Raw genomic sequence first — 24,927 nt, forward strand, 5'->3', positions numbered from 1 at the left:
GCCACCAATGGTGGACAGTGGTTTTTCTCTTATTTCTGTCACTTTAGCTTTATATGTTTTAGTTGTTGATAGACCTTTATTTTATTTATTTATATGTGGTGCTGAGAATTGAACCCAGTGCCTCACACATGCCAGGCAAGTTCTCTACCACTGAACTACAATGCCAGCTGCTGTCACTTTAGCTTGGTGTTTCTTTCTCTTATCTGTCTTTTAACTCTAATGCAGCTATTAAAAGCACACCATTTTGAGCAGCTATGCAAGGAAGAAAATGAGACTCAGAACTGTCAGACTTCACAAGCAATTACTGAAGTCATTAATATAAGTAGGCCAACATATAGAATGAATTGATGATAATTTAAAGGAATAAAGTGTATATGTAAATAAATATGAATGCTTCTCCTTCTTAAAGTTTGAAAAGCTAATACAAAAAGGGTCTGGATCTTTAACGTAAGAGACAGGGTAAGTTCATAGGAGAGGACCTGATTTTGAGGGGAACAAGATTAACCTTATTTCATACTTAATAATATTCAGTTAGTAAAAATGATTTTATTATCAGAAAGTCATTTTCTTCTACCAAACTATTTGTAGCTGCTTTGTCACTTTATCACTGCACATGCAACTGTCAGTCAAGGATTGTGGCAAGCATGCGCATTAACTTGGTATTATTCTAGTTAAATTATTTAGTTATAATTAGCTACAAATGATTACTGAGTACTTACTATGAGCCGAGTACCTCTTTTGGCATTCTGCCAGTGTTTAAATCCAGAGATTTTGACTTCAATACTGACACTTTTCTTTTATTATAGTAAAATAGCATATAATTTACCATCTTAGTGTCTTCTAGATATACAGTTCAGTGGTGTTGAGTATATTCATATCATTGGACAACCAGTTTCCAGAATCTTTTTTTAAAAAATTTGTTCTTTGTAGTTATACATGACAGTAGAATGTATTTTGACATATCGTATGTACATGGAGTATAACTTCCCATTTTTGTGGTTGTACATGATGTGGAGTTACATTGGATGTGTATTCATATATGAACATAGGAAAGTTATGTCTGATTCATTCAACTGCCTTTCCCACCCCACCTTCTTTCCTTGCCACTTCCCCCTGTCCAATCTGGTGAACCTCTATACTCCCACCCCCACCAATTGTGAGTGAGCAACTGCATATCAGAGAGAACATTTGTCTTATCTTTTTGCAGGGATTGGCTTATTTCACTTAATATGATCAGTTCTGTCCGTTTACTGGCAAATGCCGTAATTTCATTCTTCTTTGTGGCTGAGTAATATTCCATTGTGCATATGGAATGTACCACATTTTCTTTATCCATTCATCTGTTGAAGGACACCTAAGTCAGTTGGTTCCATTGTGTAGCTATTGTGAATTGAGCTGCTATAAACACTGATGTAGACACATCATTTATAGTATGCTGATTTTAAATCCTTTGGGTATAAACTTAGGAGTGAGATAACTGGATCAAATGGTGGTTCCATTCCAAATTTTCTGAGGAATCTCCATACTGCTTTCCAGAGTGGTTGCACCAATTTGCAGTCCCACCAGCAATGTGTAAGTGTATCTTTCCCTCCCATATTCTTGCAACATTTATTATTATTTGTATTCTTGATAATTGCCATTCTGACTGGTGTGAGGTAGAATCCCAGTGTAGTTATAATTTGCATTTCTCTAATTGCTAGTGATGTTGAACATTTTTTCATATATTTGTTAACTGATTGTATTTCTTCTGTGAAGTGTCTGTTCAGTTCCTTTGCCTATTTATTGATTGGGTTATTTGTTGTTTTGATGTTAAGTTTTCTGAGTTCTTCATATCTGTCCAGAACCTTTTCATCTTTTAATAAAAATTGAAATTCCATATTCCTTTAACAATAACTTCCCACTTTCTTTCCTCTAGCATGGAAAACCACCATTTACTTTTGATTTTATGAATTTAACTACATTATGTACCTCATAAGTGCAGAACTGCAGTAGTTGTCCTTCTGTGACTAGTTGATTTACCTTAGCACAACATCCTGGAGACTTATCCAGGTGCAGCATGTGTCAGAGTCTCTCCTTCTGTAATGCTTCATACTATTCCCTTCTGTGTATGTATTGTATTTTGTTATCAGTTTACTTAGTAGACATGTGGCTTCCACCTTTTGGTTCTTATAGTGCTGCTATGAACATGAGTGTGCAGAAATGGTCATTTTTAAACAGGGTAGACTCAGGACATGTCTTTTGCATTGGAAAAAATCACAAGTGCCTTTTTGTATGTGTGATGCTGGGGATGGACCCTCGACCTTGTGCTTGTGAGGCAAGCACTTTACCACTGAGCTATATCCCCAGCCCCAGCAGTGCATTTTTTATGGTAGATTGATGGGATTGCTTACTTTCCTCACTCCAAGTAGTGAATACATTCAGAAACTTCCAAATCAGGCGGCTAGTAAAATACAGGAGAAGAAAGTAGGACTGATGTAAGTACCGGATAGCAGCAGCTATCAGTGGGTGGTTTTGGCAGCAGGGATGCTTAAAGCATACTTAGGATCTAGTTTTTGTTGACAACTGGGGATGATTTTGTTCTCCACCCTGCAAAAGGCATTTGACAACTTCTGGGGACATTTTTGGTTTTCACAGTAAGGGAGTATGGGTGTGTGCTTCTTACTGGCTTCTAGTAGGTGGAGACTGGGGATACTATGCTCATAATGCATGGCACAGCCCCCCAGAGCAAAGAATTATCTGGCTTATGTCAGTAGTGTCATGGTTGAGAAACTCTGCTCTAACTTGATTACCACATTATTATTATTATTTTGTAGAAAATAGAACTAACTCAAATCAGTATTATTAAAAGCTTATTTTTCCATGGTTAGGGATGTAGCTTAGTGGTAGAGTGCTTACCTAACAGATCCAAGGTCCTGCTGGGTTCAGTCCCCAGCACTGAAATATTTTTTCTTTTCTTTCCTTTTTTTTTTTTTTTAAACTTTTTCAGAAAATTATTCTGCTAATCTTAGTAGCCTCTCTCCAGAGTGTAGCTAATCACAGGTTCTGTGTGAGTGAAGAAAATGAATTCCCTCCCTTGGCCTGCTGTAGTTTCAGTTCCATCAGTGGCAGGCACCTCACAGATGAATTGTTCTCTCGAGCTCTCATCTAGTCCCATAGCTTTAAATACCATCTGTAAGTGACAACTTCCTGGAAGCTCTCCAAATTTTATTTTCAGTCCTGTCTTCTCCCCTGAACTCTAGATTCCTATATCTGCTCCCTTAATCTCCCCACTCATTACTCTAACTCAGCATTTCCAATATCTGAAACATTTCCCCCTCCTAAAATCTGTTCCTCCCAAGCTTATCCCCATTCCTGTGAACAGCAGCCTCATTCAGCCGTGAAGTCATCCTTGATTCTTCTTTCTCCCGTGCCCCATATGCAATCCATCAGCAAATCCTAGTGCATCGACCTTGAAAATATGCCCAGACTTTTTTTAGCCCCTGCCAGTGCCCTGGCCCACATCCCCACTGGCTCACCTGGTTAATTCATAACTTCCTTTACTGGTCTTCCTGCCTCTTTCCTTGTCCTCATTTGTCTGTTTTTAGTGAACATCCAAGGTAATCCTTTCAAACTCAGGTCAGATGTGTCACCTCTTTGCTCTGTGGCACTGGCGATGGAAGCCCAACTCCTTTAAAATCTCTCAAGGCTTTTCCAGTAAAGTTTCTGTTCTTTTTTCCTCCTCTTTCTTCCTGTTCCTCCCCCTTTTATTCCCATGTTCTTCTTTGTTCTCTGAATAGACCAGATATACTCCTGCCTCAGAGTTAGCACCTGCTCTCCCTCTGCCTAGAACAATGTTCTACCTTGTTCCCTCATCTCATGCAAGTCATTGCTCATGTTACTTTCCTACCTTAGAGTCCTGATTTTTTCCCCACTTTCTTTTTCTTTGTAGCTCTTAGTACCTTCCAATATCATATATGGCTTACATTTTTTAAAATAAAAATTACTCTTTTTCTTCAACTAGAATGTAAGTTCCACAAAAGCAAGGATTTTCACATGTATGGTTCATTTCTATTTTCCTGGTGCCTGTAACAGTGCCTGGCACATACATGGTAGTTAATAAGTATTTGTTGAATGGGTGAACAAATAACATCTTTAACAGCTCAGTCAAATATATACTCATCATTGTGTGTATAACACCGAACCAAAGGATGAAGAAGTAACAGCATGTCACTGCATAGTCCAGTTTGTACCCTCAGGTACAATATAGTGAAACGAACAGAGACCAGACTAACACTATGACATGTCAAAGAATACTCATTGGATTATTTGTAAAGCACTTATTTTTATAGAAAGGCCAAGGAAAACATTTGTACTTTTCATAGACAGTGAAGTGAAGATGCTGAATTTGGCTTTGAAAGACAAGTAGTAGTTGAACAGGTAAAGGAAGGTCAGTGGGAATCCCTATCTCTCGCCGTGCACAAAAGTTAACTCAAAATGGATCAAGGAGCTTGATATTAAATCAGAGACATGGCATCTGATAGAAGAAAAAGTTGGTTATGATCTACACGCTGTGGGATCGGGCTCCAAATTCCTCAATAGGACACCCATAGCGCTAGAGTTAACAAATAGAATCAACAAATGGGACTTACTCAAACTAAAAAGTTTTTTCTCAGCAAAAGAAACAATAAGAGAGATAAACAGGGAGCCTACATCCTGGGAACAAATCTTTACTCCACACACTTCAGATAGAGCCCTAATAACCAGAATATACAAAGAACTCAAAAAATTAGACAATAAGATAACAAATAACCCAATCAATAAATGGGCAAAGGACCTGAACAGACACTTCTCAGAGGAGGACATACAATCAATCAATAAGTACATGAAAAAATGCTCACCATCGCTAGCAGTCAGAGAAATGCAAATCAAAACTACCTTAAGATACCATCTCACTCCAGTAAGACTGGCAGCCATTAGGAAGTCAAACAACAATAAGTGCTGGAGAGGATGCGGGGAAAAGGGCACTCTTGTTCATTGCTGGTGGGACTGCAAATTGGTGCAGCCAATTTGGAAAGCAGTATGGAGATTTCTTGGAAAGCTGGGAATGGAACCACCATTTGACCCAGCTATTCCCCTTCTCGGTCTATTCCCTAAAGCCCTAACAAGAGCATGCTACAGGGACACTGCTACATCGATGTTCATAGCAGCTCAATTCACAATAGCAAGACTGTGGAACCAGCCTAGATGCCCTTCAATAGATGAATGGATAAAAAAAATGTGGCATTTATATACTATGGAGTATTACTCTGCATTAAAAAATGACAAAATCATAGAATTTGGAGGGAAATGGATGGCATTAGAGCAGATTATGCTAAGTGAAGCTAGTCAATCTTTAAGAAACAAATACCAAATGACTCCTTTGATATAAGGGGGAGTAAACAAGGACAGGGTAGGGACGAAGAGCTTGAGAAGAAGATTTACATTAAATAGGGATGAGAGGTGGGAGGGAAAGGGAGTGAGAAGGGAAATTGCATGGAAATGGAAGGCGATCCTCAGGGTTATACAAAATGTCATATAAGAGGAAAGGAGGGGCAAGACAAGATAATACAAATGGAAGAAATGATTTACAGTAGAAGGGGTAGAGAGAGAAAAGGGGAGGGGAGGGGAGGGGAGGGGAGGGGGATAGTAGAGAATAAGACAGACAGCAGAATACATCAGACACTAGAAAGGCAATATGTCAATCAATGGAAGGGAAACTGATGTGATACAGCAATTTGTATACGGGGTAAAAGCGGGAGTTCATTATCCACGTGAATCAACCGTGTAATATGATGTATTAAGAACTATGTAATGTTATGAACGACCAATTAAAAAAAAAAAAAAAAAAAAAGGAAGGTCAGTGGAGAGAACATACCAGGCAGGGGAATCCTGCAACCAAACTGTGTGTGCACGCACATGCGTGTGAGGGAGCAGAGTTGTTAGTGGGTTGGCTGAATTTTCAGAGTGAGAGGAAATAGGGCAGTGACAAAGGGAATGCTAGACTGGATTCATTTTATGACAGGGCTTAAATATGAGGCTAAATTGACCTTTTCTTTGACAGTCAGTGAGCCACTGAAGGGTAAATTTGTTTGGGGCCTTATTTTAAATGAAGGGATGGGGCATGCAAGGAAGCAGCTCTGGAGGTAATTCAGGACTGGCAACACTCACTCATTGTGGAACATAGTAGGTGGAGACAGAGTTGGGAGACTATGTACTAGTTTAGTTTGGGCCATGACAGTTACTGGTGTGGGAGGAACACGTGGAAGGAAGGATGATGTGAAGGAAATTCCAAGGGAGGAATTGATGGGGCTTGATGGCTTCATTATATAATTTAGGACTAATTACTTAGACAAAGAAATGACAATTGCACAAAGCAGAGTCACAGTACAAACAGATGTTACGTGAGAATATTTTACAGTCTGTCATATGGATCCAATTCAGTCAGACTGTAAGTCATGTCATGATATACAGGCATTTGATGCTGCAGTTGTAGAGAGCTACTAAATACACACACACACTCAAACACCACACACTTACTTTAACGTGCGATCCAGTTGGAACTCTCTCTGAAGAAGGAGCATTCCTCTGTGCCATGTTGTCTCCTTGAAGCCCCACAATGAAGGGAGATAGAAAATGGAATTTAAGACATTCTCTCTTCTCTTTTCAAACATACCCAAACAATTAGGCTTAATAACACACTTTAGGCAAACTGAGAGAGGTATTTGAATGGTTTTGATATAAAAATGTTTTGTCTTGCAGCAGAATGGGCTGCAAAGCTAAATGCATTGTCTGTGGTGCTTTTGTGGAGAACCAGAGGACGCGTGCCATTTGGGTCTGCACTTAAAGATTGCTAGCTGACATCGAATTACACCCTCTTCTCTCATTTTCCCAGGCAACTTCTGAAACTCCTAAAATTCAACCTTAGACTTTGGAGGGTTTGGGGGTGTGTTTGAAACTAAAGAAAGTGGGAGAAATATTCAGTCAAATCTCCCAGGAAGGATTTCTCAGACCCAGGACCATAATTAAAACATAAATCTAAGCCTTGGGGAGTTATTATTCTATTGTCCTCTCTATGCAAAATGTAAAAATGAAGAAATTAAGAAATTATCAAACCAGAATGTGTAGTATTGAAAAAGTAGAATGTTACTTCCTATGAACTTTTCCATCCCAACTCAATACACTGGTCACTCATCTTTGTAAGGTCATATGGTGTTACTAGCAGTGGATTCGAGGGTTCACTAAATACCTGGAACTGTCCCAATGCTTGCCTGTTATCCTGGTAGCCATGAAGTTTAGTGTTTGTTCCATATTTTTCCTTTTTAAATGAAGTACTATTCTGAGTAGGTATATAGAAAGAAGATAGGATAGAGGCTGGGGTTGTGGCTCAATGGTAGAATGCTTGCCTAGCATGTGTGAGGCACTAGTTTTGATCATCAGCACTACATAAAAATAAATAAAATAAAGGTGTGTGTCAAAGAAAAAAAAGAGAGAGAGAGAGAAGAAGGGATGGGTTTTCCTAGGTATCCATTTTGTTCTTCCATTTTCTGCCATAGTCTCATCTAGTACTGTCCTTAATGAGTGTGTAGTGAATGGAGCGCTCACTATAATATGCTCAGATCTGAAGAATGAGAAGTAATAGCTGTTTCCCCTTACCCCTTTCCAGATGCATCTTAACTAACATTTCCCTTCCTAGGACAGCATGGAGGATGCTTGCTGGTAAAACCAACTATGTTTACTTCAGTGGTTAAGGATAGCCATCTCCTTCAGGTCTTCAGTAGTGGTGGGACAAATATTTGAGCCAATGATTCTATGAGCTCCTTAGTATATAACAGACATTAGTGCGATGCTGTAGTCTGTGAGGTGTGTGAAGTTGCCTGGCTGCCAGTTGGCAGGATTAGTGGGAAATTTGGGAATTCAAGCTTGATGTAAGGGATATGTTACATTTGGGTCTGCGGTATCTCCTTGAAGCCCATGTGTTTAAAACTTGGTTCCCAGTGCAGCAATGTCCAAAAGTGGAGCTTTTGGGATCTAATTGAATCACAAGTAGATTAATCCATTTATAAATTAATAATTTGAAGGAACTAAGAAGAGGTGGAAACTGTAAGCAGGTAGGGCTGGGCTGGGGGAGTAGGTCACTGGGGGCATGCCCCTGGGGACTATAACTTGTCCCTGGCCCCTTTCTCTTTCTGCTTCCTTACTTCCATGAGCTGAGCAGCTTTCCTCCCCACACCCTCTGCCTTGATGTTTCTGCATAGGAGTCACCTGATCATGGACTGAAACCATGAGTCAAAAATAAGTCTTTCCTCCTCTGAATTGTTTCTATCAGATATTTTGGTCATAATGACAAAAAGTTGCCTAATACAGTAAGAGCGATAGAGCAGTCCTGCTTTGAATAAAGCATATGAAGAATAGTCTGAGTTCTGTTACTAAGTTTGGTTTCTTATTGTTATTTTATGCTATGTTGTTTGGTAATTTTTAAAAAAATTTTTTTAGTTATAGGTGGACACAGTGCCTTTATTTTTATTTATTTATTTTTATGTGGTGCTGAGGATTGAACCCAGTGTCTCACCTGCACTAGGTGAGCACTTTATCACTGAGCCACAACCTCAGCCCCTTGTTTGGTAAATTTTTATAGTTTATAACAAATCTTTTTGTTAGCAATAAAATAATCAAACAAAAAAATCTACAATTTTAGAATAATTAGAAACTCAGGAATGGTGGAACACATCTGTAATCCCAATTACTCAGAAGGCTGAAGCAAGAGGATCACAAGTTTAAGGCTAGCCTGGGTAACTTAATGAGACCTTATCACATAATAAAATAAAAAGGATGGAGGTGTGGCTCAGTAGTAGGGTACTTGCCTAGCATGCATGAGGCCCTGGGTTCATTCCCCAGTACCAAGGGGAAAAAACTTAATTTTTGCAGGTTAATGGATGGAGTTGGAGAAAATATCATGCTAAGTGAAGTAAGCCAATCCTCCAAAACCAAAGGCTGAATGTTCTCTCTGATAAGTGGATGCTGATCCATAACAGGAAGGAGGGAGGCATGGGAAAAATGGAGGAACTTTGGACAAAGGGGAGGGACGGGAGGGAGGGTGCACGGAGGCAGGAATGATGGTGGAATAAGATGGACATCATTACCCTAGGTATGTGTATGATCGCACATATGGTGTGACGCTACATCGTGTACAACCATAGAAATGTAAAGTTGTGCTGCAATCGTGAACAACAAATCAGAATGCATTGTGCTATCACATATACCTAATTAAAATAATTAATTTAAAAAAGGTTAATGAATGAATGTGTAATTTCACACAGTTTAGTTGACATTTACTCTCCACCTAAGAATCCGTGGCAATATCACTGACACACGAAAACCAAAACATCCATCTGTTAAAGAAACAGTAACATTTATGTCGAATGTTTGTGTGATTTTTTGTTTGTTTTTTAAGAAGGCTGTCTCCAAAGATGACAGTTTAACATACAGCTGTAGGAGGTGAATTTTCAGGTCATTCTTTGATGTTTGACTTTTTATGTAGTAAGTGAAATTAGTTTAGAAAATTAGGCAATATCAGGTTTTTCTTGTATGTATGAAATATGAGAGCATAGCTGTTAATTGACTAGAATCTCTTGGCAAAAGTACTCTGTAAATAGTTGAGTTTGCCAGCTTTGTGTTAGTGACATCAGATGCTTCAAATAGAAGATCCATTAATTTATTTCTTATAATGGTTTAATTTGTCTAACTCAATGGATTCTAAATAACTTTCAGAAATTCATTCTGTCATAGGGGAAGCATATGATATTACTCTGAATGCCATTATACACTCAGTTAAAAAAAGTTAAACATTGAAGATAAAACTGTTTATGATGGTAATAAGGATACAAATTACAAAAAATAAGGTGAAATTTTAATTTAATATATTTTTTACTATTCAGCAAGTAATTTTATTTCTGAAAATGTTTTTTGATTGAACTGATCTTATAAGTGCTTTGATATTTTGTGGACCAACAATTGGTTGGTCAATAAATAAGTGTTTAAAAAATCATCTAATTTAAATTGTGTTTTAGTGTTCCAATTCACCTTCAAAAATGTTGCAGTTTGAACAGTACATCACGTGAAAGCATTGTCCAGTGCCTGTTGTGTACCAGACATGAGTGTAGCACTGAATTAGGCTGTATTAGTCTGTCAGCAGACAGCAGTGAGTTTATGTTGAGAAACGATATGGATAAAACTAGTTTGAAGAGGGCCTTAAATGCCTTGCTTCAGGGTTATCTAACTCTTTGGATGTGGGAGTTTATTGTAGTTTTGAATAAAAGAGTGATATCACCAAAGTGGTATTATAGGAAGTTGAAGGAGTGAATGTCATAAGGGAGACTTGGTTACTTTAGCAGTGAGTATGAAAAAGATGGAACTGATTGAAGCCTTTTTTAAAGAAGAAATTTCTGAGTTTGGCATTGGGCTGGCGGGATTAATAGAGACCTTGGAATCAGAAAGGATGTCTAATTAAAAAGGAAAATGTCTTTTTTGTGCTATGTGTGTCTAGTGCTAGGGATCAAACTGAAGGCCTTGTGCATGCTAAAGGGCATATTCTATCACTGAGCTACGTGACCAGCAACAAAATATCTCTATGGATACCTGTGGGGAATTTAGGAGGGAGGGGAAAATCTTTTGAGGGAAGATGATGTGATTTTGACTGGTGAATATGAGGAGATGGTGTTGTGTCTAAGCAGAGATAGCTGGTAGCCCATTGGAGATCAAAGCTCCTTGGAATGATGCTCCACGGTGAGGTGAGCATGGAGCATGCAGATGGGGCTTTCTGTGGAAGTGAGTTGAAGCCCTGAAAGTGAACAAGTTCCTCATAGAAAACTGTGTTGGAAGAAAACAGCAGGCAGTGTCCTGAACTTTGAACATCTCCATGAGTGGGAGGAAGGTTAAAAAAAAATGTTACCAGTGAAATATGAATCCAGCAAAATACAACAGAGTCTTGGTCAAGGAAGGGGTTTGTGGAAACTAAAGGAAGAACATGTGTCGGTGAGTGGTGTTATATGTAGCAATGAAGTCCAGAGAGGGCCAAGAAGAGATTATTGAATTTGAGCTCACTGGTAACCTTCAAAAACAGATTCTGGAGAGTAACAAGTGAATGGTAGGTTAGGAAACAGATATAGACTATAGACTGCTGACTTGGGAGCATTAGGAGCATGCCAAGAGATGGGGGCCAAATATAGAGTGTTGAACTCAGAGAGGCCAAAGAATCAAGGAGAGCTTGTCAACATACCAGAAACCTTTATTTGGAGAAGACAGAAATGGAAGACTTCAATGGATAAAGAAGAGAATGAATCTAGTGGAGAGATTGAATGTTATAAAGAGAAAGGGGAAGAAAACTCTGTAATATTATTCCTGTGCAGAGTGGAATGAAGAGAAGGGAGGAAGGTCTTCGATCCAAAACAAGGACTTTCAAATGAGACTGGAAGGCAGAGGAGACCCTTAATATTATAATATGTATCTGTGTTTGTTTTTTTAAAAATATTATTTTTAGTTGTAGATGGACACAAAACCTCTATCTATCTATCTATCTATCTATCTATCTATCTATCTATGTGGTGCTGAGGATAAACCCAGTGCCTCACACATGCGAGGCAAGTGCTCTGCCACTGAGCCACAGTCCCAGCCCTGTATTTGTGTTTATTAAGCATCTATATTCTAAGCTAGTATAAGTTATTTTATAAGTTGTTATAAGTTATTTTAAAGTATTGAGGAACACACAAAAAAATTATGTTAAGACATGAACTTTTACTGTCCTGTGATTTTTATGAGTTAAATGGAGAAAGGAGATATGAATAATGTGGATAACCAAGGGTTAGAGTAAATAAGCAACATGCTCTGGATGCCTAGTGATGAAAGAGGATGTGAATGATTGGAAAAGTGTGATGGGAAAAGTGAGTATTGATGTGGACCAGGAGGAATGGTTAGGATTGGATAGGAGCGGGAAAATGGGAAAATTTGTTCCAGGAAAGGAGACTAGCAGATATAAATGTCAACCACATAGAGAGCATACTTTCTTGGTAACTAAAGGATTTGACTGTTCTCATTTTATTCAGTTATAACAATAATAGCTGCTGATGTTGAGTATTTGCTGAGTTCCAGGCACTGCTCTGTAAGCATTTTGTGTATATTTTTAATGCTATGCACAACCATTGAGATATTTATTGTTTTTATTCTCATTTCACAGATGAGGAAATACAGATCTAAGAAATTTGTTCCAAATCCTGCAGCCATATGGGGGGTGGGAGCTAGAGGTGAGATTTCAACTTGAGTGTTCTAGTTCTTTTCTCTCAGAGCTTTTCTCTCAGCCTCTTTAGTGTTTTATGTCTTGAAGATATGATATTAGTAAGTAATCTGTTTTGTTGAGGCCAAGTTTGGAAAGCCCAGAATACTATACTATCAGGTTTGAACTTTTTTCTTTAATGAAGAGCCATCAGGGCTCTCATCAGAAGCAAAGTGGAGATGTAAGATCGATGGTTTGGAACTATCTAGCACATGATAGTGAGTAAGTCTTCTTGAGTCCAGGGAATAACAATTGAAACAAGGCCATCCTTCCCAGCCTGCTGATACACAGAAAACCATATTTCTATTATACAGTCCTCCATGATTGTATTCATCCTGGAGTAAACATTCTCTTTCAATATTTTTATTCGAAATGGAGTTAGATAGTTTCTGTTGTGCATTTGTATTATTTGTGGTGGGAAGACTCAAGGATGTTGGGTCTCACATTCCAGTGGAGAAGACACGATGAACATATGTGAATAATATGTCCAGAAAAAAAGCATTTCTTTCCTTTTTGTTTCTTCTTTCTCATATTGGTAAGCAATGAAAAATGAAACTCCAGAGGTCTAACTTGCATAACTGCCAAGAAATTCAAGCACTGTGATAACATCTGGGCTGTAGCTGTGCCTAAAGTATGATGGGGAGGGAAAAGCTTCGCTGCCTTAGACTTGGTTCTGAATTCTAGGAACCCCAGTGAGCATAAGGTAGGCAAATCTCTTTGTCTTTCTGAGCTTTTGTAAAATGAGAATTACTTTCCCTCTCAATTTACTGCTGGAAAAAGTAGAGACCGTGCATGTAAAGAATCTAGCATTGTCATAGGTTAGATATGAGGTGTTCCCCAAAAGCTTATTTGTGAGCAATATAAGAATGTTTGGAGGTGACGTTATTGGATTATGAGAGCTTTAACCCACTCAGTGTTAATCCACTTGAATGGATTAGCTAGGTGGTAACTGTAGGCAGGTAGAGTGTGGCTGGAGGAGGTAGGTCACAGGGGGTGTGCCTTTGAGGCTTTGCTTCCTGATGACCTGGTCCTGAGCTGCTTTCCTCTGCCACAGTGTTCTGCCTCACCTCAGGCCTAGAGCAGTGGAGCTGGCTGTCTGTGGGCTGAGATCTTTGAAACCATGAGGCACACGTAAATCTTTCCTCCTCTAAAATTGTTCTTGTCAGGTCTTTTTGGTTGCAGTAACAAAAAAAAAAAAAAAGCTGACTAAAACAAGCATATGTCTGGCTATGTTAGTGACTTTTTTGTGGCTGTGACTGAAATACCTGGCAAGAAAAACTAAGAGGAGGAAAAGTTTATTTTGGCTTACAGTTTCAGAGATTAAGTCTATGGTAGGCTGACGCCATTGCTCTGGATCTGAGGTGAGCAGATTATCATGTTGGAAGGATATGGCAGAGAAAAACTGCTCTGCTCTTGATAGTCAGGAAATGGAGAAAGGGGAAGGGGCCACTGGGAAGAACTTTTTCAGAGTACACCCCAGTGACCCACCTCCTCCAGACACACCCTACCTGTCTACAGTTACCACCCAGCCAGTCCATTCAAACTGATTAGGGTGTGGCTATCAAGATCCAGTCATTTCACCTCCTAACATTCCAACATTAACACAAGAGCTTGTATTCAAACCCTAACACTAGCCCATAGTAAGTTCTCAGTAATACATGTTGCAGCAGAGGCACTTTTTTTCTTACCTATTGCTCTGTAGTAATGGTAGTAGAAAATCATTGTTGCCCCATTATGTATAGCCTAATAGGAAGAGATATGTAACAGGAGAGTCTTACATAGAGAGGAGATGTAAATACATTATGAATGTTCTGGAAAGAATGGGCAAATGTAAGAACCAGTGGTAACCAAATCTAGAGGAGAATAAGAGAAGGGCATTAAATAATAACTTATAGTTAAAGAAAAAGTATTTATAAAATGTAGTTGATCCTTTAGTTTAAAGAAAAACACTAAAAGGAATTTATTTCTTTAGCAAGACAGAGAAACTGACAAGACTTGTGCTTTTTCAGGGAGGAGAATTTAGAATTTAGTAAAAGAAATTTGGTTATAAGAGTTGGCAGTGATGTGGGCTGAGGTTGGCTCAGTGGTAGAGCACTTGCCTAGCACGTGTGATACTCAGCACCGCATGTAAATAATTAATAAAATAAAGGTCCATCAGCAACCAAAAAAAAAAAAAAAAGAAGAAGAAGAAGAGTTGGCAGTACACATTTTTAAAAATATGAGAATCAAGTATCACTTTAGGAAAAGCTACTACCAAATAGCATTGATATCAGTCACTCTCAGATTTGACTTGTGTCATCCCTGTTTAATTAAAACACAGTGACAGCTCATCTGCATTTGCATCATAGGAATGAGGCAAGAAAGAATGGGGAGCATAGCATAGCTTTAGGATTCCATTCTGTTGACCCTTAGTATATGTGACAAAAAAATTCAAAATGGTTGACTCTGTAAGGGAACTTAGTAATAGGTATGAAGCTTATTGTTTAAGAAAGAAATTTGTGATGTGTGTACCAGAGAGTGGTACCTATTACAGATATGCTTTAATATTCTAATAAAATTAACTTTTTAATTGTAAAAGTAATCTGTGCTCATTATCTAGTGGTGGTGCTTAGTCTTTGTTAGCCTTCACAGTAACCTGCTATTTAATTTCTCTTCTAAATATTGAGTTTTAATAAGTACTGTAGTTACTCTTTTCATCATACATATTGCACACCAGGAATCAGGAACTCTTGGGTGGCTTCCAGAAAATTTATTTCTACTGTAGGCCTTATTTTCCTCTTGGCCTCTAATTGAATGGATTCCCTTCTAGCTCTTCATCCTAATCTGTTCATATTGTCAGTATGCTTATTTTGCCACTAGATGGCACAAGTGTACCTTTGAACCTTTTCACCTCTGGGTTTTCAGAATATGGGAAGTCAGAAGAGCCTTGGAATTTTAGCCTAGACCACCCCCCCTCACTTAACACTTGGGGGACTGAGACTCCAGTTAAGTGATGTGGCCAAAGTCATACAGTTCCTCAAAATCTCTTAATTTCTGTTGTCTGTCTTTCCCCTCTTTTACTCTCTAGGTGGCTTTGAGAGGAAAATTCAGGGACCATATTTCAACAGCATGTTTCCTTTATTAGTGATTTTAGAACTAATTTTAGTCATTTTTAAGTATAGATATCATTACATTCAGAATAAACATGTGGCTCCTTGTGTTTCTGTGTTGGCTTCCTCAGAGATAAACAGGAGGCTGTTTCTACAAGTCATTGCTACCTGTAGTCGGCTTGCCTTCTAGATTTGCCCTGGAAATAAGCTCTGCATCTGCAGAGACTCTCACCAAGAGTCTTTCTGTCAATGATTGTCTTGTTCCATTCTTGCCCAGTTCCTTTGATAAAAGATTACCTTTCATCTTTTCCTTCCAATTAACTATGGTTGTTTCTTCCTTTGCTACTTCTTTGTGTCCACCTTTGTAGCCAAAGGAGAGAGCCTTTGGGGGAAGAAGGATGCCTCTGTTTTTTAAAAGCTTTGCTGTTTTGGGTGTGCCCAGCACATGTTTACTGCTCCATTTCTTTCTATATCCATGACAAAGGTGGTATTGCCATGAGTCATGCCTTGTATATGGTCAGAATGGTGCGGTTTTAGTGAGATGTAGCCAAGTGGAGAAGATGCTGGCTTTGGGTCACCTGATGGAGTTGAAATCTCTATTCCTTTGATATCACTTAAATGAGGATGATAGTAACTACCTTACAGAGTTTTTGTGAGGAACACATGAGGCAATATATGGAAAGCTCATGGTGTCAGTGCTTAGCACACATGGTAGATGCTTTATTAAGTGCTAATTATTCTGGTTGCTACTGTATACAAAGAAATGAGAGTAACTATAGTATATGAACAGTGAGAGCTCACAGGATGCATTCTAGGGGCTACGAGAAGTATTTATTTATTATTTCAGAGAAGTAGCATAGACCTGTGCTGCCCCCAGTGTAGTAGCCACCAGCTGCTTGAAATATGTCTCATCAAAACTGAGACATGCTATGTCAGACACACATGAGATTTCAAAGACTTGGTATGAAAAGATGAATATAAAATATATCAGTAATTTTGTACATTAATAACACATTGAAGTAATCATCTTATTTTGTATATGTAGAGTTAGATATTATTAAAATTCATATTTCTTTTTACTTTTTAAAATGTTGCTAATAGAAAATGTAATGTGGGCTAGCATTCTGTTTCTATATTAAAGCTTTGGGCTAGTTAAGAGATTTTGGTACTCAATAACTTAACTCCATTTTGAGGACTTGTGGGAGGGTTTGAAAGGCTTCTTTTGATTTTTTTTTTAATTTGATTTTTTATATTATTCTGTTCTTAAGAATATGACCTTCTTCAGTCCAGAAGGCAGTCATTATTGATAATAATAATTTAAGTAATAGTTTAAGATGAAAAAAAGAAAAAGGCTAAAGAGGTACCACATATTCTCCTTTTCCCCAAATTCTAAGGATCTTAATTGAGAAGCAAGATATGAATGATTCAGTGTGTCAGCCATAAGCAAGAAGATCCTAGAGTTTTAACAAAAAGAAAAAGGGTCTTGTACAATTTCAAAGAATAAGGTGTATACAGAGGTCATTGCTCATCATAATTATATGCTGTCAGTAGATGAAATCTAATTAATAGTTAACTGATTCTAGGATGTCCTTCAATGCAAATTATTAAGACAACTGCAGAAATAACCAAGAGTGAAAGAGTACCATGAAAATTCTTTATAAATCATGTCTGCTTTCTAGTACATTTGTTTTGATTTTAAGATACTGTTTACAAAACATTAACTAATTTTTAAACCCCAAAAGTAAAGAATAAATCTTACCACCAATATGTTTTAGAGCTATATGGAGATTGCTAATTTGGGATATTTGCAATCTTTGTAAATCTTTTCAGGTGAACTGAAAAGTTAAAAAGTTCTTAAATCTTGATTTTTACACTGGCTCGTTACTATAACAACTCATGGAAGAGATGATTTGTCCTTTGGTGATGTAGAAAACAAACAAAGCACAGGCATTTAGAGAACCTCAGGGCAGTTCTCACTGTTCTTAATCTAGTACCAGAAGGAGACAGCACTCATTCCTAGTAAACCAACTACCATAATTCATTGTTTCTAAGAGGCCATCAATTATAAGGGGCACCCCGTTAAGTGCTGCTTCATTTAGGGGGAAGAAAACTGCCAATAAAACTCTGATGACTTGCATCTCTATTTCAGAGATATTGAAAAAAAAAAGTATACCTTAGAATTGATAAAATATAACCAACAGGTTTTGAAACTTTTCAAATACATTGGAAGTTAGAGGACTTGTTTTTTTATTTTGGTTTTTAAGTTAACATCAGACTTTAGGTCCTATCAGAATATATCATGTTCAGTGAGAGTGGTTAGGCACTGAAGCTCTTTTCATTTGGTTCTATAAATAACCAGAAGAAAGCAAAGTAGTGAGCTCATTTTTAAGTTGCTGGAAGTCCCATAATTCAGAAAAGTGAACTTGTAATTCTAGTTTCAACCTAGTCCCTCTGTTTCTCTCAACTCCCATCAGACACACATCTTCCTTCTTTTCAGGCATTACCTGTGCCTCTAACAAAATCTGTCCTCTATATAGTAATTATTTATAGCCTCTTGTGAATTCATTGTAAAGAGTTAAATTGCCCAAGGATGTTTGCTTTCTAAGCCTTATCTCTAATTATCAGCTAAAAATCTTTATGTGCTTAAAGAACTTTCAGGCCTCAGCTGGCCATATGGAATAAGTTTTGTGGGAATGGCTAAGTGAGGGGGGAAATGGAGGCAGCCTCCTCTTCTGCCTCTGAGGAAGGCTGGGGATAGATAATGGAGCACCTCATTTCCTTTCCCACTAAAGTGCCACTGCCTCTGTGCCGGCGGTAAGAAGGTAGACTTCCATCTGCTGCTGCTGTACAGTCTATATCTGAAAGGAAAACAAACTTAACTGGTAATGGCTGCTTTTCTGACTAATAGGATTGAATTTTTATCAGCGTTATCTCCTTCTTGATAGGGGCTATTGAATTTTAAGGAAATTCTGTGATGGAAAGAATTTTTTTTGTAGTTCAAATAGCTATTTTACCTGTTTTCCCAAGCTCAGTGTTCATTTTGCATGACTTTCATAATCCAGATTCTGAGCCAGTGTTGCCCAAATTATTTTCAGGGTCTGGCAGTGCAGCTCAGTAGTAGAGGGTTTGCCTAGCATGTGTGAAGCCTTAGTTTCTATCCATAGCAACAAACACACAAATCAGGCATGCTTACACAGATAGACTTTAGTCTAGTTTGGCTCTTGTTAAACTGCATGAGTTGTGAAGTAATTGAAGGTGAAAGCAGAAATTTGTCTTTTTATGTTTGTGATGTATCTATCAGTTGCAAATTTGCCATTTTAAAGAAAAAGTTGTATACTCCTTTTACATAGAAGATGCTCAGGAAAAATATTTGATTAATCCCAAATTTATAATATCAGGCTCCTAATATAAAGGCTTGTAAACAAAGCTCCCCTTTGCATCTAAAGAACTTTGTTAGCATCAGGTTTGATCTTTCTCAGGAAAAAATGTGCAATGACGTTGCACATGCTTTCATGTTATATTAGCTTTGCAAATTATATAGAAAAATCCATCTTCATTACTACTTACATTTAAACTAAATGTAAATTAAATGTTTAGTAATCTGGCTCCTTGCTATTATAAAATACCATATTGTACAAGTGGCATATTTATATAAACTATATATATATATATATATCTTTGAAAAGTTTTAGCAGTATCAAGCACTGATTTGTTATTTGGGATGGAGTGTTGTCTTGGTAGTTTTTTCCAACTGGTAAAATGTTGAACTAGTATCTTTAATAATTTTCAGATTACATCCTGTAAATGTGTCTCTGTGCACTTGAATGACTATGTCTTTTGGTCTTTGCAGCTCGGGGTGTGGTTTTCTCTAGGCTGTGCCTATTTGGCATTGGAAGACTATGGAGGCTCAGCAAAGGCATTCCAGCGTTGTGTGACCCTAGAACCTGATGTAAGTTTGTTCCCCTATCTTTTCTTTATTTCAGCTCCTTAATATTCTCTTAAGTTATCTGAATTGTACTGTATGATTCACAACAGTAATTTCTTTTGTGGTGGAAAAAAGTATATATTTCATAGAAGGTCACACCTCAAGATATAGGGTTTATAAGTCTGGAAATAGATTTTTCTCATAAAAACTGTGGTTTCATTTTGAAAATAGTTTTATAAAACAAATTTTAGTTAAAAATGTACATTGCTGAGTCCAGCCAAATGTCATGTCTGTTTTATCATTTGCTAACATACGCTGCCTATGTTAATTGCATTACTAGTAGGTTCTTTTATTGGGTAGTATTTTTCTATTTAACAGCTTTATAGAATTGATAATTTATGTATAATTGAGCAGATTTTCAGTACGTTCAGAATTGTGAATTTTGCAACATTTTTATTGCCCTTAAAAGAAACCTTGGTACCCATCAGCAGTCATTCCCCATTTCTCTCTCAACCCTTCCTGTCCCTCTCTAGCTCTAGGCAACCACTGATTTGCAGTCTTTCTATAGATTTGCCTATTTCAGACATTTCATGTAAATGAAGTCAATATTTGAGCTTCTATGACTGGCATTGTTCACTTACATTACTGTTTTTAAGCTTCATCCATGTTACAGTATGTATTAGTACTTCATTCCTTTTTATTGACAAGTAATATTCTATAATGTAGGTGTATCCCATTTATCCATTTATCAGTTGATTTGTTTCTACAATTTGGCTGTTATGACGACTACTACTATGATTAATATTCATTTACAAGTTTCTGGTGACACATGTTTCCATTTCTTTTGAGTATATACCTAATGGTAGTGTTGCTGGGTCATATGATAACTCTGTATTCAAACTTTTGAGGAACTGCCAGACTGTTTTACAAAGTAGCATTTTATATTTTCACCAACAATGAATGAGGGTTCTAAGTTTTCAACATCTTGCCAGCATTTGTGTATTATTTGCTTGTTTTGACTATAGCCATTCTTGGGGTGGTATCTCATAGTTTCAATTTGCATTTCTTTGAGGGCTAATTATTTTGAACATCTTTCTATGTAATAATTGGCCATTCATGTATCATCTCTGGAGAAATGTCTGTTCACATCATCATCATTTGCCCATTTAAAAAATTCAGTTAGTTGTCTTTTTTGTGTGTGTGTGTGTGTGTGTGTTGTGTGTGTATGTGTGTGGTATTGGGGATTGAACCCAGGGCCTTGTATATGTGAGGCAAGCACTCTATCAACTAAGCTGTATCCTCAGCCCTGTTAAATTGACTTTTTACTATAGAATTATGAGTTCTTTATATATGTTAGTTTTAAGTTCCTTATGACTTAGAAGTATTTTCTCCTATTCTTCAAGTTGTATTTTTACTCTCTTGCTAGTATTCCTTGGAGCACAAAAGTTTTTAAGTTTTGACAGTATCTAACATTTTTGTTTGTTTCTCATACTTTTGTTGTCATGTCTTGAGGAATCCATCACCAAATTCAGGGTCATAAAGATTTACTCCTACTTTTTCTTTTATAGTACTAGCCATTACATTTAGATTTAGAGACCCTTTTAAATTAATCTTGTGTGTATGGTGTAAGAAAAGGAGTCCAATTTCATTCTTTTACATGTGGATATTCAGTTGTCCCAGAATCATTTGTTAAAAAGACTATTCTTTTCCCATTGAATGGTCTTGTCACTCGGGTCAAAAAATCAACTGACTATAAATATAAGGATTTAATTATGAATCATAAATTATTTGATAATCATAAATTATTTGAAACTTTGTAGTAAGTTTTGAAAGTGGTAAGTGTGAATATTCCAACTTTTCCTTTTTCAAGATTGTTTTGACTATTCATTGCTTCTTAAATTTTCATATAGAATTTTTGTCAATTTATACAAAAAAATGCAGCTGGGATGTGATAAGGATTATATTGAATCTGAAGACTAGGACGGGGAATATTGCCATCTTAATAATACTAAGTCTTTCATCCCACAAATATGGAATGTCTTTCTATTTACTTAGCTTTTCTTTAATTCCTTTCAAAATTTTATAGTTTTCAGAGTATAAATTTTACATTTCTTTTGTTAAAGTATTCCTAAATATTTATTCTTTTTATGGTATTGTAAATGGAATTGTTTTCACAATTTTAGTTTTAGATTATTAATTTTTCTGTAGAAACATGTATTTTGGTGGGATGGGTGGCAGGGATTGAACTCAGGGGCACATAACCACTGAGGCACATCCTATTTTGTATTTTATTTAGAGACAGGGTCTCACTGAGTTGCTTAGCATCTCTCTTTTGCCAAGGCTGGCTTTGAACTTGCGATCTTTCTGCCTCAGCCTCCCGAGCCACTGGTTTTACAAGTGTGCGTCACCACGCAGCCAACCAACCAACCAACCCACCAGCCTTCTTTCTTTCTTCACTCCCTTCCCCTTCCCTTTCTCCTTACTCTTCCTTTTTTCCCTTCCTCCCCCTCTTCCTTCTTTTTTTCTTTCTATGAACGTAGGGCCTCATATGTGCTAGGCAAACATTCTGTGACTGAGCTGTACCCCCAGCCCATGTCTTCATCATTTCATTTCTAAGTTTAGAGTGTTAATATCATATTTCACCAAAATTACTTTCTGTGAAAATTATGAACAAAAAGTAAAGTTTATGATGGTAGATCTTTGTTTAAGGTGTTAGAGAGCATTTACACTCCAGCTTTTTAATTATCACTTTTGGTCTTTTGGATGTGCATGGAAATTATTGCAGTTAGCCAGTTATCATAAGTGTTTAGATTATAAAGTAGTTTGTGTTTAAGGAAAAGGATTATTAATAGGCATTTACTTAATAGACTCTTGAGTTTTGGAATCTAGCTTTCATCTCAAATGTAGACCAAATTATCTAAATATTTGTAATGGAATCCCAGTGCCACCTATTTTTTTTTTTCATTTCATTCTTAAAGAGCAATATAGTTTTCTTTCTCTCTCTCTCTCTCTCTCTCTCTCTCTCTCTCTTTTTTTTTTTAAATATGAAGTCTCACTGTGTTGGCTAGGCAAGTTTTGAACTCCTAGAATCAAGGGATCCTCCTGCCTCAGTCTTCTGAGTGCTAGGATTAAAGTGTGTACATACTACTGTGTCTGATGTAAGTGCAATATAATTTGAAGACTGCATGACAAATTCTAAATGAACATTTGGTTGGTTCTAAGAGATTCAGATTGTTGTTTTGTAATTTATGGCCCCTTTTGAGATGAAGAACCTTCTAGTCATGGCAAAAAGTTTCCTTGTGCTCTGTTGCCCCTCCCTCACTGTGAACTCTAACCCCTGTGTCCCTTAGCAATCACTAATTTATTCTTAATTTTTTTTCTGCATTCCAAGATATAGATGGATGCCTATTCTATATTTTCATATAAATAGAGTGCTTTAGTTAGCTCTTTCGCTGCTATGACTAAAGGACTCGACTGGAACAACTGTAGAGGAAGAAAGGTTTATTTAGGACTCATGGTTTCAGAGGTCTTAATCCATAGAAGGCTGGCTCCATTCCTTGGGGCTTGAGGTGAGGCTGAACAAACATCATGGTGGAGTGTGTGGCAGAGGGAAGCAGGTCACGTGGTGATCAGGAAGCAGATGGAGAAGTCTCCACTTGCTAGATACAAATATACACCCCAAAGCCACACCTCAATTCCCACCTCTCTAGCCACACCCTACCACTTCAATTACCACTCAGTCAATCCCTATCAAGGGATTAATCCAATTATTGGGTTAAGATTCTCACAACCTAATCATTTCTCCTCTGAACCTTCTTACATTGTCTCACATGTGAGCCTTTGGAGGACACCTCACATCTAAACCATAACATTAGAGTTATAGATAATGAACTTTTTTTTTAATTACTTTCACTTGACGTTTATTTCTGGGTTTTGCCTTATGTTGTTAGTTGTAATAGCATTTAATTTTTAAATTGCTGTATGGTATTGCATTATACAAGTATACACAGTTTACTATATGCCTCATTCTGATGGATCCCTGGGTTTTTTTTTCCGTTTGGTTTTTCTTTTTTTGTATTTATTTAGAGATGAGTCCCTAAATAAAATACAAAATAGGACTGGGGATGTGACTCAGTGGTTGAGTGTCCCTGAGTTCAATCCCAGGTACCCAAAAAAAAACCCAAAAAACAAAAAACCAATATTCTGCATTACCTTGGATTTGTAATAAATTTTGTATATTATACAAATTGTGTTATAAATTTTCTATTTTGTAAATATACATTTGAAAATAAAATCTTAAATTATACATCAGTGCTATAATAGTTACATCATTGGTTCATTATTTTTTGACTGTTTATAAATTATTAAAGTTTGATTTCATTTTATACTTTTACTTTTAACCATCTTATTGATTTTTAATAGCACATATCAGACTAGGAAAATGTGTTATGTGTTTTGTTCCAGCAATTGTTTTACCAAGTGAAAATATTCTATAGTTCTCTATTATTCTCTATCATTTCAGAATGCTGAGGCTTGGAACAATTTATCAACCTCCTACATCCGATTAAAGCAAAAGTAAGTATATCAGACAAATCTGAAGAACTTTGCTTCCAAAATAAATGAGATTTTCTCCAATCACCATAAGAATCACCATGTCTTATACTTTATCTTTTTCCTTTCCACCCTCATACATTAGTTAGAATCAGTTAATAGACACCTTTGAATTCTAAATGTACAGTTTGCTTATTAAAAACATTTAACATGGAATAAAATAAGAAATAGCATCTGAAATGTTTCTAATGCTGAGGTCTTACATCCTAAATTTCATTACATAATGAAAGCAAGCGTGCCTTTAGTTGGTTGACTTAATTGATAGTTTAAAAAAATTTTTTTATTAATTGCTTGATTTAAACTAGACATTTGTTGAAATACATAAATATATCTGAATGAACTAGTGTCTTCAGGAAATGTAAGTTTAAAAAATAAAATATCCCACGTTATTTTAAAAAGTGATTAGCAGTATAAGCTATATTTGGTAAATATCAGATGAGAATCCAAAGAGGGCCATAATAATAATAGATGATATTTGTAGAACACTTGTTTTGTTTTAGACACTCATTTAGTCCTTTGAGAATTTCAGAAAAGAGAAGGTATGTGATCCTGGGTCAGAAATGCTTATATTGAACTCAAGCTAAATTTGAAAGATGGATACAGGGCACATAGGATAGCTTTTTAGGCAAGGAAATAATGTGACTAAATGTAGATGACATAAATGAATGGATTATTTTAGGAGATAGTCCAGCTATAGAGTAATGAGGGACCTGCAGTGAAAGATAGGTCAGAAGGGTAGGTTTGGGTCAAATTGGTGTGCATTCTGATTGTTTGACTCACAAGTTTGAGACTATACCACATGTAATGGGGAAGTCAGAGATTTTGGTGGGGTAATTTCATAAAGAAAGCATTTTAGGAAGATTTATCTGGGGGAAGTTTGTGACACAGACTAGAGAGGAAACTGGAGGTTGGGAAGCCAGTTAGAAAACAGCTGTTGTAACAATCCAAGCATGAGATAA

The 24,927-nt window shown here is 36.9% G+C and overlaps 1 protein-coding gene across 4 annotated transcripts in view; it reads left to right on the forward strand.

The window, feature by feature from the left end:
* Nucleotides 1-24,927, forward strand: part of Ttc27 (tetratricopeptide repeat domain 27) — a 158,583-nt gene that overhangs the window by 105,285 nt on the left and 28,371 nt on the right. For all 4 annotated transcript variants that reach the window (XM_026386889.2, XM_026386815.2, XM_026386977.2 and 1 more), the window contains 2 exons: nt 19,283-19,381; nt 23,880-23,932. In XM_026386889.2, coding sequence (XP_026242674.1) covers nt 19,283-19,381; nt 23,880-23,932 — 152 coding nt within the window. The remainder of the gene's footprint in view (nt 1-19,282; nt 19,382-23,879; nt 23,933-24,927) is intronic.

This window comes from Urocitellus parryii, chromosome 12 (genome assembly GCF_045843805.1).
Source record: "Urocitellus parryii isolate mUroPar1 chromosome 12, mUroPar1.hap1, whole genome shotgun sequence".
NCBI lineage: Eukaryota > Metazoa > Chordata > Mammalia > Rodentia > Sciuridae > Urocitellus > Urocitellus parryii.